Source organism: Sinocyclocheilus anshuiensis, unplaced genomic scaffold (genome assembly GCF_001515605.1).
Source record: "Sinocyclocheilus anshuiensis isolate Anshui unplaced genomic scaffold, SAMN03320099.WGS_v1.1 scaffold1404, whole genome shotgun sequence".
Lineage (NCBI taxonomy): Eukaryota > Metazoa > Chordata > Actinopteri > Cypriniformes > Cyprinidae > Sinocyclocheilus > Sinocyclocheilus anshuiensis.
The window spans coordinates 166,983-181,223 of record NW_015546095.1 but is presented as its reverse complement, the minus strand read 5'-3'; the positions used below and the strand labels follow the sequence as shown (position 1 = coordinate 181,223).

Genomic DNA, 14,241 nt, shown 5'->3' with positions numbered 1-14,241 from the left:
GTGACATATTCAGCAGCACGTATTTATAGGCTGATGTCCCTTTAAATCCGACTGCACGGATTCAGTATAATGATACACATCCGATTTCTTTCTCAGCTGTTTACATTAATTTAAAACATAACCGACTGCGTTTACGAGAATGATCGTCGAGACGGGTACTATTGACATAATTCTGTGTGTATGTGTCTGTTCAAACATAAGGAGGAGATGCGAAAGACGAATCAACTCGGTGTTCGCGGGCCGTCTGAAACGCATGTGTGTGTGTGTGCGCGCACGCTTTGCACGTGTGCTGCAAAACTGAAGATAGATATTTACATTTGCGATATTTCGATATATCGTGCAGCCCTAGTAAATAGTTTGAAATGGTTATACAGGCATTGTACAAAGTATTTTTATAGCTTACTATTCTTGCTTATTAATCTGTCGTAAAGCAAAATTAATATGTTTTTCTATTAATATTGTTACTCTTAATGATATATTTTAATTATACTAATTAATTATTATTAATACTAATTAAAAGTAATAAATAAAAATAAAATGTTTTACTATTATTATAAAAAATTGCAAGGTCATGGGGAAGCAGATGGTAAGACAGATGTAAGGTGACAAGAAAAGAGGGCTGAATGATTTCAAAGAATAAAATATACTTGAGTAAACAAAACTAGGTTAGGCAGAAGGGGTTGTGTTTGGTTAGGGAGGAGAAGTTGTAATAAGTTAGAAATTGTCATCAGAAAGTGATGTCCATCTGTCTGTTGATTCCATCTTGAACTTGCCAAGCAAAGGTACTAGTACTCAGACAACCTGTATTAGTTTCAGTTTTGATGAAGTAGAGGACAGGACAGTCACAAAGCCAACGACAGAATGCTGACTGCTCCAGCTTGCTGTTACACCCCACTATTCTATTTACCCAGCTGAGATCACAGGCCTACCCCACTGATTGGATTGGTTTGGACTAGAATCAAGAACTGAAGCAGACACTGATTTGCCCAGCCAGAGGAAAAATAACTGATTCAAAGCCAATCACATAGACTCCCTCAGAGATGTACTGATTGGCTGAAGCGAGTCTATGAAGGGTTGAAAACAGGAGTGTACATACCTTGCCTTATGAAAAGGCCACTGGGGTTTCAGAACATCTGACTAGAAAGTTCAGACAAAAAATAGCTATAACATTAAGGAACAAGGATCAAATTTTCATAAGACAGGACAACATATCCAACTCGATAATCACACTGATTTCATTTCTTTTCAATATTTCAAGTTTAAGGCAAAGCTCTGCACAGCACAATAACCCCAAACACAGCCTCGGGAGACAAAGCAAGGCAGGGAAAAAAGAGAGTACGAGAGAAAGACAGGCCATTCACGTCAAGAGAGAGTTTGTTGTTGTCAGCCCAGCAGGTGTTTTCTCCTGTGCTGAAGCAGCCATCTGCTCAATGTCAAAGCTAAACAGTATGAAGCACCTTCAGTACCAGTCACCAGCCAGCACCACAACCACACCAGCTCACCAACACACCAGCAGCACCGCCAAACAGCACAAATATATCATTTATACAAGTGTTGCACTCTGCCAAAGTGATGTTAACTGGCTGTGCATGGGCCTGAAGTAACAGCAGGGAATCAGATTAACCTGCTTAAAGGTCTTATTGCATTAAAATTGTGAGTAGCTCACCCCCTCTTGTCCGATTGGCTGCCTCCGGGGCTCCTAGGGAGGGTTTCGATTTCCATGGGTCCTGGTGCAGAGGGTGGGCTGCTGACCACAGGCATACCAGACCAGGGAGGCCGTGTTTGGGTGGGCTGAGGAAAGAAGCATGCGGGATGCATTTAGGTACTGCAAAAACTAAAGCAAAAAAAGCAAAACAGCCTTTCCAAGCCAAGTGAGCAAATGCATGATCAAAAAGATGAAGTTCAAATCAAACTATTTAGAAATATGCAGTATATACTAACAAATAAATGCCACTGACTCATTCATAGTGATAAACAAATGGGTGATCAAATGTATGTGTCAAGTTTCTTTTTAACAAGTCAAATTCATAATTAACATTTACTGTATTTATATTATTAAAATTGTGATTTTAATTGTGTGCAATTGTTTCAAAAGTTTGGGGTTGGTAAGATATTTTAATGTTTTTTTAAAGTCTTTTATGCTTACCAAGGCTGCATTTAATTTGATCAAAAACAATAAAAAAGTAATATTAGTGAAATTTTAAATAAGTGTTGTCTATTTTAATATATTTTAAAATATTAATTATTTCTGTGACGGCACAGCTGAAGTTTCAGCATTACTCCCGTTTTCAGATCACACGATCCTTCAGAAATCATTCTAATATGCTGATTTGGTGATAATGCTGATCAGTATTGAAACTTTTGTAACATTATATTTTGTAACACTAACATCATACATTTTGCATTACTTTGAGAACTTGGGAGAAAAACAATGTCAGAATGCAACAAAAAAGGTAATATAAAGCAATAAAGGCGGCTTTATTTTCTTAAATTTACTCATATGCAATAATTTTCCTCAAGTTTGGAGTGAAATATGACTGGACATTTCTTATTAAATCAAATAATATAACAATAAACACTGGCTTAAAAACGAATAATTGTAGAACAGAAAGAAGGTACTACCTTTGTTTCTAAGCTTGGGCTCACTCCGTTATTGTGGTTACTGTGGAAAGAGAAGAGAAAATGCAAGTGATATAATAACTAATGTCAGGTTTAATGAGCTACTGTTGACTGACTTCAGTAGGCAGTACAAAGATGGTCCTTTTATAGAGGTGACCAGAAAACCTGGTCAGGTCAAAACAACACTGGATAACAGTAAGCCAAAACTTTCCTGATGTTGTTTTCAGCAAATGACCAGGGGCCCGTTCTTCGTACGTCGCTTATTACAGCCAAGATGAAATGTCACATCCAAGATAATGTGACATTATAATATATAATGTGACGCTAATCAGGATCTGGCTAATTCGGTTCTTCAAACGCACCTATTATCTGTATAGCATGTGTGTAAGACTCGAATACAATTATGAAGTAATAATTTTATGACGAATAAATCTTTCAGTGAGTAAAACTGGCTGTGTCTATAGTATTAAAGACTACACAACATTATTATATTATCTTTAAATTCATTTTTAAATGATCATTATTTTAGATTATTGTCCCTGGATTAGTAGGGTAGGCCTACTCTTGTAATAAAGTAGCGGTGGTAGCGGACAGATTTTAAGTATCAATTCTGCTTAAAAAGATGCAATCTAATCCTGTTTACATGAAATAAGCCTGCTCCTGAGCAGGTTTAAGCTTATGGACCTGTTGCTATGACAGCAACTCCGGGATGAGCTTCGAAGAACCAAACAATCCAAGATCATGCCAAATCGTCAACAATCAAATCCAGCTAACTGAGTTAGCGACGTACGAAGAACGGGCCCCTGATCTTTAAAAATACAATTAGTCAAACAATCATACTTGTGAAGCATTATTGTATTAGTCACAGCATGATTCTTGATTCCCCATAAATCAGCACTACAAAAGTGCCTGCACATGATGTTGTTCATGTTTGCACCTTTAACACCAGCTGAATCCCAGTCTAAGCAGGGGTGCTTATAAGACTAAAGTGGAACACTCAGTTTGACAGCATGTGCTTAAGCTGACAGACTAGTAATGCATTTTGCCCCTGGAATAAGAACAAAATAAATCCGTAGTAGTAGTAGTAGTAATACTTAATGTCTTATATCACATTGAAATCATGTTTAAAAAAATAACTCAAAACAAAAATCATTGTTGTAGGATGCTTGTACATGTAGGAGTAAAACAATAATTCAGAAAAGCACCTCTCAGTACAATACTGATTGCCTTATTGCCCATTTTGGTATAAAATTAAAATCAAAAAAGACTCTGGGCATTAAATCATTCAGCATTTATAAACTGTCACTATACACACTACACTATATAGTAATACTACAATAGTAACTAATATACACTAGTATAGTAACACAATAGAGTCCATAGAATCTCTGAACAGCTCTGAACAGTGTGTTTGTGTGCTTTTAAATGACACATACTTTATGACTGATGTTGAAACTGGAAGTCACCTCATCACTATACGAGAGCCATAAGAATTCCATTGCACAATAAAGGAATGTAAAATACTTACTCTGAGGATTTTTTAGGACCTGCAGGGAAACAAAAAGCATGAGCATGTTATTATGCAAGATCACATAAAGCTGAAGTCACAACAGAATTATGTGCATGGAACTGAAATAGTGTTGGGGCTTTAAGATAGTACATATCACAGACTCAAAGCAGAAAAGCAAGTCAACTATTTGATAAAGTGATTTTGAAAAGTGATGACTGGTTCACTGTAACAAATCAGACTATTACTTGTTGGGATCAACAGTATTGGTCTTAAATATGAGAATGTCATGCTACTGAAAATGTTGGCAGTATCACTACATTTAGCCAGTTTTAATTCCCAACAAAGCACAAGACATTTTCTCACCTCTGTTCTGCATGGTCCTTCTAGAGTAACGGCGACTTGGTCTTCTTTCAAATGAGGCAGAACGTCTAGCTTTGTTGGCCTTAGTTGTCTGATATTCTGTCTTCCCACTTCCCACAAATAAAATAAATTAATGTCAGTTACACACATATCTTTAAAATTTTCTTGATAAATCCCTGCTGACTCGATAAGACTGCAGACATTTACTTTTACAGGCTTAGATTAATGAAAGTCTAATGTTGTCTGAAAGAGAAAAGCCACTGTACTTTGGAAGATAAGCAGACCAACCAGAATGAAAATTTGTAAAATTAGACAGACACATAAGTGAATATAAGTGAATTCATTGACGTAAAAAACAGGTTCATTCTGGAGCAAGGATAAGTGCTAAAATAAGTGCAGGCAAACAAAAAGCCTGGCCAATAGGGAGCTGAACTGGACAGCATCAAAGCCCCGGGCTGGCAGCTGGAGATAAGATACAATTCCATAGTAAGGACAACCAACACACACACACATACACATACACATGCATGCAACATGCCACGATTTACAACTTAGCAGATATTGTGAGGAGTACCTATGAAAAACAGGAAATCTTATCTCAATCCAGAGAAAAAGAAAATAACATTCAACTGACCACTGGACATGATTAGAAAGGGTTTATACTAAAATCAAAAGAGAACATGTGCCTCTACTGAAGCCATTGCAGATGCAAAAGTAGAGATGTAACATTTTTAAGAGCTTCAAATAAACTATATCCGGGAAATGTATATTACACAATTATTAAATCTGACATGGCAAGCCTCCACAATGCTTGTTGTGAGTCGGCACCAGGGCATTGCCATTCAATTGATGGTTTTAGTGTGTGCTAAGCTGGCTGAGTGGTTTAAGTGTGTGCTACATAGTCATTGTCAGAAGTCTGTAGGATTTTTTTCTCTGTTTTATTATCTGACAGACACTCGTGATGGACAAATTACTAATGAACTCTAGAAAAAAATGACCTGTATCTGAAACGTGAGCCCATGCGGACGAACCCAGAGCGGGTTGAACTCTTCTGGACCGGGCCACGTAGGCGGAAGAAGGAATGGTGCTCAACGGCACACTTCCAGAGATGCTTGCAAGCCTTCGGATGGTCCATACGGAAGACGAACGTGTGCTCCTGCTCTTTCCCCTACGGCAGAGGTCAAAACGTAAGAGCAATTCACTACTAACTTGTCCTCTGGTGTTACAAATGGAATGAAGAAGGCATAAACAAATGTAAAATCAAGAATATGCTGACAAATGTTGTTGAGAACATACTGGCTTAACCACCAAGAAAGGCTTAATCACTAGACTAGACACCTTCGTTACATTATTAACAGAAGCTAATTTGAACTTTCTAGACAGTTACCTTTCAGCGTACACAAATTTTTCCAAACTGCCAAAACTATTTTAGCTATTTTACATACATACTTTAAATCTTTATTACAAGCAATCCTGCAGTTCATAAAGAACTTTTCAACTTTTTTTGTTTTCCTACCTCCACGAGTGCCATCTATAATTGCCTTGTTTATCTAAAAGTGCTCTTTCCCTTTAAACCTAGCCAAAAAGCCATGTGCTGACTGTGAAACACAGTAGACTTTAATTTCCCTTTAAACCTAGCCAAAAAGCCATATATGTTGACTGTGAAACACAGTAGACTTTAATAATATGCATTTATGGTGTAATTACTACATTTTCGTGTCAATCCATGTTCATATTTCCTGCAAACAATGCGCTGTTACTTGAATTCTTCGCTTGCAGCGCTGCAATAGACTGCAGAAACGATCTCTGCACTGCTGCAGATGCACTGCTACTGGAACGCACTGCCGGGTGCAGTGTGAACGCTTTAATTCGTTAACATGAGCACGGAAAAAATATGCACCACATATGCACTGCAAACGTTATGTGTGTGCACTGCGAGTGTGCATGAGCGTATGGTCTCCAGTAGAGCGCGCGAGCGCTGAATGGTTAAACACGGTTAAGAATTTAAAAGTAATGCAATTTATAAACTTTAGTGACGATGTGACACTTCCTCGATTGTGCAAGCGACAATTCCTGTGTAAACAGTGCAGCGTGCAGGTCGCTTATAGACAGACGCGATGTGTGGTGATTTGTAGCCATTTGCGTATTTTGAGAGAGAAAGAGAGAGCGCGAGCGGTGATTAACTCACTTTGTTTAAGAAATTACGTCTCACACAAGGTTTTCAAATTACTTTATAAGTTATTTAATTAAGAAATATGAAGGTAAGTACCCGACCTTCAGCATTATAATTATTTTACCCGCGCCGGACAGAGACTGAGATGTCATGTCATGCCAAACCTCTCACGGCAGCGTCATCAGCTTGAGATCGTTTTTTGAGATCGACCTTTTTAGAGACCGCCGATCAATCATCCCAATGTGATTATTGGCCGATAGTGATCGGTAGCCAATTAATCGGAGCACCCCTAATACAGACTTCTTGTGCATGATTACAGGGCTGCACAATGTGGCAAAAATTGCTATTATTACAGAAAAAAAAATACAATAAAAATACACATTTGCTGGCTGTCTGACACCATCATGTGTCATGAGTCATGTAGGGCTGGGCGATATGTCAAAAATATCTTATCAATAATCGCCTTTAAAAATATCGCGATATCCGATAATATTGTCTACGTAAGCCCCACCTCCACCACGCCCCGCCCCCGCCGAGACAACATTGCCGACATGCACCATAAACACACACCATGTTCAGTTTGGTCTTAATTATTGCCACAAAGTTTGGTTTTGCTTAAACTAACAGAAAACATTAGCTTTGCTGTTATTTTGGTGTTGCTAATAATTTCCACTCTGTTCTTATCAAATTTGTGTTTGAAATGAATTTCGTTTTGTATAACTGTTCAGGAAAAATAATAGAACCCAATTTTAAGTTCATCATGGTGAAGTTGGACATTCTGGCGGTGATTGTAAGAATGATAAATGCATGTTGATGTCATATATTATTGTCTTGAATAAAATATGCCTATTTTCCGATGTTTCTCTTACTTTTTGGCATTAAGGCGACTGTGTAGACATTTCATGATGGCAAGTTTAATTTCTTTAATTATAACAATTGCAGCCCTGTTTTTAAACTTGTAGTCAAGCTATAACATATTTGATATTTATCTTTGGCCCGTTTTTAACGAAATAAAAATAACTGCTTTATTTATTTAGAAACAGGGTAATTTAAATTTAATTTTTGTATTGTCATTTTTATAATTTTTATTTTATTAATCAAAATACAATGCCCACAATATAATATTCAGTGTTGGGCTGCCGAAACTTCAAGTGCATGCATGTTGAGGGGCGAGCTGAGAAGCCTACTAATGTCTTCATCTGTTTGCAACAAAACTTTATAGTTTTGTTGCAAATGAATTAAGAATTTATAGTGCTATATTATCAGCTTAATTAAACATAATTATATTGTATACATGGTATAAAAAATATGTAAAAATATTGCACGGAAATATGCGCTGATAGTGCGTATTTTAATTATACCTGTCATTTTGTGGTTTTTCATCATTATGCAGTCTGTTTAACGCGTATATAAGAGGTGGCTTTTGTGTGTGCGTTTTGTGTGTGTGCAGCACAGAAAACAGCGCGCGAGTGCAGAAGTGAGTTCTATTTCGTCTTCTTGCAGTTGAATCTTTTGAAATCAAAATAAAAGCGCATACAGAAATCGAGAAGCAGAATCGAAATGTATAATTTTATAACAAGTAATTTGATTCCTGACCTTATGCATCTGATCTGATTTCCGAACTTGGAATAGCTTTTTGATGCCCAACCCTCCTACTAAATTATTTCATTCTTGCATGCAAAAAGACCTGTATGGTGACTATGGGGCTATGTAAAATATTTTTTACAACTTACTAGGTTTATCATTTGTCATTTTTTCCCGATAATGTCGATAATCGTCTGTTACCTGACTGTTGACATCGACATCGCGATACTTACGAGACATCGTCGATATATGATAATATCGTCATATCGCCCAGCCCTAGAGTCATGACTGACATTGTTATTGTATATGTTCAAACTTAGAGTAATGGGCAGTTATGTCCACACATTCACAGCTCCAGTCCTTTATAAAGTGTGAAGTGTTTCAGATGCCAGGCATGCCTGAAGGGAGACTGTCTTTTATTAATTCAAGCTGGAGAGATGCCAACAGTCTCAGCAAGAGCACAAACACACACAAAAAAGTGGTTTGTTCCTGGATGCAGTAAGACACATGCTTCACATCACAAAAGAAACGGCATGCTACATCGCATTTGTAGTAGATAATTGCTAGTTATGTACGAACAAAACCGTTTGAACAGTCAGAAGTGGTGACAGGAGATACATTTAAGGTGCATGTTAATACCAGCTTTAAACCACACTCGAGTCAAGAGTGTGCATACTGTTAGTGATCACCCCTCACTCATGTGTGAACCTGTACATGCCTGTGTGTCTGTGTGGGTGAGATGTGTCTTTACCTCTTCTGTCTCCTGCATTACCTGTTCATCATCCTCCACTACCACCAGGGTGAGTTTGCTTTTCTTAAAGTCCAGACGCGTGATCTTGGGCCTGTGCAGACAACCAGTTTGCTTTAGATAAAATGACCATTGTCATTACATTGACATTACATGTATCTCAGAATATTTTACTTAATTAAACACATTCAATGAGGATTTAACATTGTTTATCAGCAAAACAGGGTAACTGCAAGTTTAAAACACTCAAGACATGTTTTATTTAATATGTATTGAAATTGGTTTATGTACCAATATCTCGATAATAATGTGTTTAAAGAAAGACAGATTACAGATTATTGTGGTAATACTAGTAACATCTATACACTGAATGTGTTAAATAATGTTTTTTAGTATTTCCTGTGATGGGGCAGTCCAGAGAGAGGAGACAAGAGTTTGTGTTAAATTAAATGTCAGACATATTATATTGCATAGCCAAAATAACAATAATAACAAGGAAAAAAGATTTAATGCATAATGTGGGATTTTTAATTCTAAACAAACCTGAAATACTCTCGTACTCTTATTTTGAAATGTCTCTGCTTTATTACTTCCAACAGATGAGGGAGATCACATTAAGCCATTTGATAGTAACTGCATTTCTGTCTCAAAATTTAAGACTTTTTTTATACCATGTAATATATTTATTTTTATTACTTTACATTTTATAAAACTGAATTTAAGACTCAAGGACCCACAGGAACCAGTTTTTTTTAATGTTAAAATCACTCATTTTTTTCGTATTATTTTTTCTGAAAATGTAAAATGTATATATTTTTGTGGTTTTTTCACAATTCCTTTTTTGTAGCTGCTAGTGATGCAGAAACTTACACACTTCAGCTGTAAAGAGCTGGTGAGGGAGTACTTACCAGAAGAACAGGCCAATTTTAGTTTCCCCCTCAAACACGAGCACTCCGGTGGGGGTCAAACCTAGGCTGTATTCATTTCCGTCCCGTGCCTGGAGGATTGCGGTAACATAAAGAACAGAGAAGTTTCCGGATAAATACCCAGACCGAAGAGAGTCCTCCTCAAAACCTTGATTTTAACAAACTTGCATGCTTCAAATGCGTACCTTGACCATATGCATGTCCACCCCATACATCTCCAGCCATTTGGCCTTATTCAGGTAGTTTATCTCAGCTTGTGCTGGCATCTGGCCCCTGCGACATCACCAAAAAACAGGGTAAAGCAAAATCTAAAGAAAATAAAACAACCCAAGCTGCTGCACATCTGCTGCAGATTACAACTTGTCGAGGTTACAGTGATGGGTCGTAAATCACATACAAAGTGTTCAGGGTCAACAGCAGAGCTTTGGTTGAGTAGACAGGAGAGATCCAAGAAGAGTCAGAGTTGATGACCCACACATTGACATTCATTCACCTGCTTTACGTTTATATTTCCTCTCTAAGCGCTTACTTAAAAGGAGTCGTCATGTGCGGATAGGAGGTATGTTTTTATAGAATGAGCTCCCTTATTTATACCTGCACTCCTTCCATGCATTGTAGATGGCTGCTTCCATTTCTTCCGTCTGGTCTGAGATGAAGCGGAATTCTGACACCAGGTCAAGTCCGTGTTCAGCAGGGTCACAATCACCCAATTCAGCTGAAAAATAAAGGTTCCACAGGTCAACAAAAAAGTGGCATTCAAAAGTGTCAGTAATTAATTTTTTCTGGCATAAAAATTAGAGTTATCAGGACTGAATGCTCCATAATGGCCTGAACTGTACCAGTTTTTGCAGGAAAGTATTGTAACTGGTTGCACCTTTTGTCATAATGTTACAACTCAGTTCAAGTTGTTCCAGCTATGGGTGGTGACATCATGAAGATTAGAAAGAACGAGGACAAATCATTCTCTCCAACAGATAAAACATGTCAGAAAAAGACCCTCAAAACTTGATTACATGACTGTTTCCAAAACAGCATAAAAAAAGTTTCTAAATGACAGGAGAGTGCTGTGCATTTATGTAGAAGATCAGAGCACAGTAGGAAGAAGGCGATAATTAAGGAGCCCTTTCTTTCAGACCCCCACTAATGAGATGTCATTTCTTTTTGAGAATGAGAGAGAAATGCTTCAAACCGTTGTCCAACCTCTTTCTCTGTGACCCAAAATGTTGCAGAAGTTCGGAACAAGCTAAAAAACTGAATTCTTTGATGTAATGTGACCCCTTCAAATTAAAAGAATGCGTAAATACAGGTGCATCTCAATAAATTAGAATGTCGTGGAAAAGTTCATTTATTTCAGTAATTCAACTCAAATTGTGAAACTCGTGTATTAAATAAATTCAATCATCAAGAGCCACCACACACAGACGTGTCAAGGAATTTGGCTACAGTTGTCGTATTCCTCTTGTTAAGCCACTCCTGAACCACAGACAACGTCAGAGTCGTCTTACCTGGGCTAAGGAGAAGAAGAACTGGACTATTGCCCAGTGGTCCAAAGTCCTCTTTTCAGATGAGAGCAAGTTTTCATTTTCAATTTCAATTTAATTTGGAAACCAAGGCCCTAGAGTCTGGAGGAAGGGTGGAAAAGTTCATAGCCCAAGTTGCTTGAAGTCCAGTATTAAGTTTCCACAGTCTTTTCTACGACATTCTAATTTATTGAGATGCACCTGTATAGTATAATATACACTACTGTTCAAATGTTTGAAATAAATTGAAACTTTTATTCAGCAAGGACACATTAAATTAATCAAAAGTGACAGTAAAGATATTACAATATTTTTCTATCACAAATAAATTCTGTTCTATGAATCGTTATGTTCAAAGCATCCTTAAAAAACGTATAACAGTTTCCATTAAAATATGAAGCAGCACGACTGTTTTCAACATTGACAATAATAATAAATGTTTCTTCTGCACAAATTATTTCTGAAGGATCATGTGGCATAGAAGACTGAAGTAATGTCTGCTGATAATTCAGCTTGGCCATGACAGGAATAAATTACTTTTTTATATATTTTACATTAGAAATGGTTGCACCCTTTAAAAAAATGTATCTTGATTTCAGGAAACATACAGTTCTGTCACTTACCCTGTAAAGCATACGAAGCCAACTCCACTGCTGTGTCGAATGGGCACTCTAACCTGGATTAAACATGGTGATCACAGTGTATTTAGACAAAGTCATCAGGAATTTAAGGTTTATAAAAGTGTTTTTTCAAAGCACTTTATTACAGTGAGACATTTATGACAGACTGTGTCAGATGTGAAAGGTTGTTGCATCAATATATCCAAACAACTTATTTTGGGGCCACTGTATTTTTAAGAATGGAACTGTGTCAATGTAGACTACCCATTGCTCAAAAACACATTTTATGTAGCCAACCTTTAAATAATACACAGACAAATGTCATTAATTTTTAACATTCAGGACACAATTCAAAATAACTTGCCACTTACTTGCCACTGAGAATGTCCTGCTTTAACTGTAGTACAAAAAGGTATCTACAAGACATAATGAAGATGAAAGAAGTGAGTACAACAGTTGCGTGAATATTTGTAGATTGTTAATGGTATAAACAGGGTGAACCTTGTCAGCTCCTCGTGCAAGTTGTTGGGCTCTGAGGAGTAAAACTTTACTCTCATATGGAAGCAATATGGTGGTCCAACTGAATCAAGGCAAAAGGTAGAGAACATAACAAATACGGTCAGCAAAATGCCTTACTAGAAATGGTTGAGTTTTTAGTGCACAAATATACAGCTTATTGTGGTGTAAAAAAATTATGGCTAAACATTTCAGAAAGGATGTCATGCAAGTGATGAAATACAAAGAGTTTCCATTTCATGGTTCATTATTACCTGCCCTTCACAGAAATAGTTAAGCATTAACCTTATTCAAACAGCTATTTCTGAGAGCACTAAGGATAACTAAAAACATTGCTCTGTTACAAAGACTTGTGAGCTGCCTACCTAGATAACACAATGCAAGGCAGCCCACAAGGTTTGGAACAGAGCTTCGGAGTAAATAACCATGGTTAATTTTGTATGGAGGAGTGTTCAAGTGTATTCTATCAGGCCTTTTTACTGCTCCAATAATCAAACCTCTCCAAAACAGCATTTGACAGCAAGTGAGTTCAGTAGTAAGAACAGCATTTTACTTACTTTTGACTTGCTTTTTGATGCTCTTGGTGACATCAAGCCAGTGCTGTAAATGTAAGTAAATGAAACATGTCATATGTTTGGGGATGTGGAGAACCTTAAGTTTGCTGCATATAAAATATTAAAAATATCAATCCCATGGTAGTCCTTTTGATGTTTTTATTCAAGACATTACTAACATTTAACAACACGTCTGGTTAAAAAAAAAATAAAATTCATGAGCCACTTTGGCTGGTGGGCAAAAAGTGTTTTCATACTCTGGTTTGAAAACACCAGAAAATTCTGTCCCGTCTATTGAGCTGGGCTGCTCTAACGGGGTGATGCATGAAAAATGGGGAGGGAGGGAGGGAGGGAGGGAGGAGACACTCACGATGATGGAAGAATAGAGTGTCTCAATCTCTCCCACACATTCCTCACACGCTCTTTCCTCCCTCTTTCTGTTCTACACGTAAGACTCTGCACTAGCCTGAGCTCTGTCTGCTGCTCTTTGCACATTCAACATTTTATTACTCTTAAAGGTACATAGCTGTCTGTCAATAAAGAAAGTTTATCAGAATGTGAGTACTGAAGTTCTTTTTAATAAGTTGAACAGACGTTATTAAATAACCATTGCTAATACTGAAAAAGGAACAATCAGAAAAGTTAAAGCAAATTAAGCTGCAAAGTAAAATGAAAAAAAAAAAAATAGATGTGATTGAGGTAAAAGCTCCTGATTTTTATTGACTGTGTAGTAACAATGTGTCTACAATGCAAGTTGGCCAAACCTTGAATGCACCAAATGCACCAAAACTTGAACAAAATTTAGCTAGGTGCAGCATTAAAAACAGTATCCAAACAGCCAGGAATTCTGGGAGTTGTGTTTGACTCAAAGCACATCATGAAGACCCAGTCATGAGGACTGGCATACACCATCAGGCAGAGGGTTCAGTTGCGAGTGCATGTCACAACTCTCTTTGACTCACTTCACTGACTACCAGTTGCTGCCTGCATACATTTTAGTACATTTTAGAAATGCTGTAGTACTCCTTATTTGTATGTAGATTTGGATACAAGTATGATCTAAACGAATAAATGAAAATATAATTCAACAAAGCTTACTACAACATATGTT

At 37.2% G+C, this 14,241-nt stretch overlaps 1 protein-coding gene across 3 annotated transcripts in view; it reads right to left on the bottom strand.

Annotated features, from left to right (window-relative positions):
* LOC107700216 (band 4.1-like protein 5) overlaps positions 1 to 13,231 on the bottom strand; it is a 31,778-nt gene extending 18,547 nt beyond the window's left edge. For 2 of the 3 annotated variants that reach the window (XM_016501797.1, XM_016501798.1), the window contains exons 1-13: positions 13,134 to 13,231; positions 12,562 to 12,640; positions 12,432 to 12,476; positions 12,064 to 12,116; positions 10,515 to 10,635; positions 10,106 to 10,193; positions 9,903 to 9,991; positions 8,998 to 9,088; positions 5,488 to 5,657; positions 4,493 to 4,599; positions 4,148 to 4,166; positions 2,623 to 2,662; positions 1,667 to 1,791 (exon numbers count right to left, since the gene is read on the bottom strand). In XM_016501797.1, the coding sequence (XP_016357283.1) occupies positions 1,667 to 1,791; positions 2,623 to 2,662; positions 4,148 to 4,166; positions 4,493 to 4,599; positions 5,488 to 5,657; positions 8,998 to 9,088; positions 9,903 to 9,991; positions 10,106 to 10,193; positions 10,515 to 10,635; positions 12,064 to 12,116; positions 12,432 to 12,476; positions 12,562 to 12,640; positions 13,134 to 13,206 (1,100 nt within the window). In that variant the 5' untranslated portion in view covers positions 13,207 to 13,231. The remainder of the gene's footprint in view (positions 1 to 1,666; positions 1,792 to 2,622; positions 2,663 to 4,147; positions 4,167 to 4,492; positions 4,600 to 5,487; positions 5,658 to 8,997; positions 9,089 to 9,902; positions 9,992 to 10,105; positions 10,194 to 10,514; positions 10,636 to 12,063; positions 12,117 to 12,431; positions 12,477 to 12,561; positions 12,641 to 13,133) is intronic. The other variant, XM_016501799.1, reaches the window with a different exon arrangement.
* Positions 13,232 to 14,241: the final 1,010 nt, after the last annotated feature.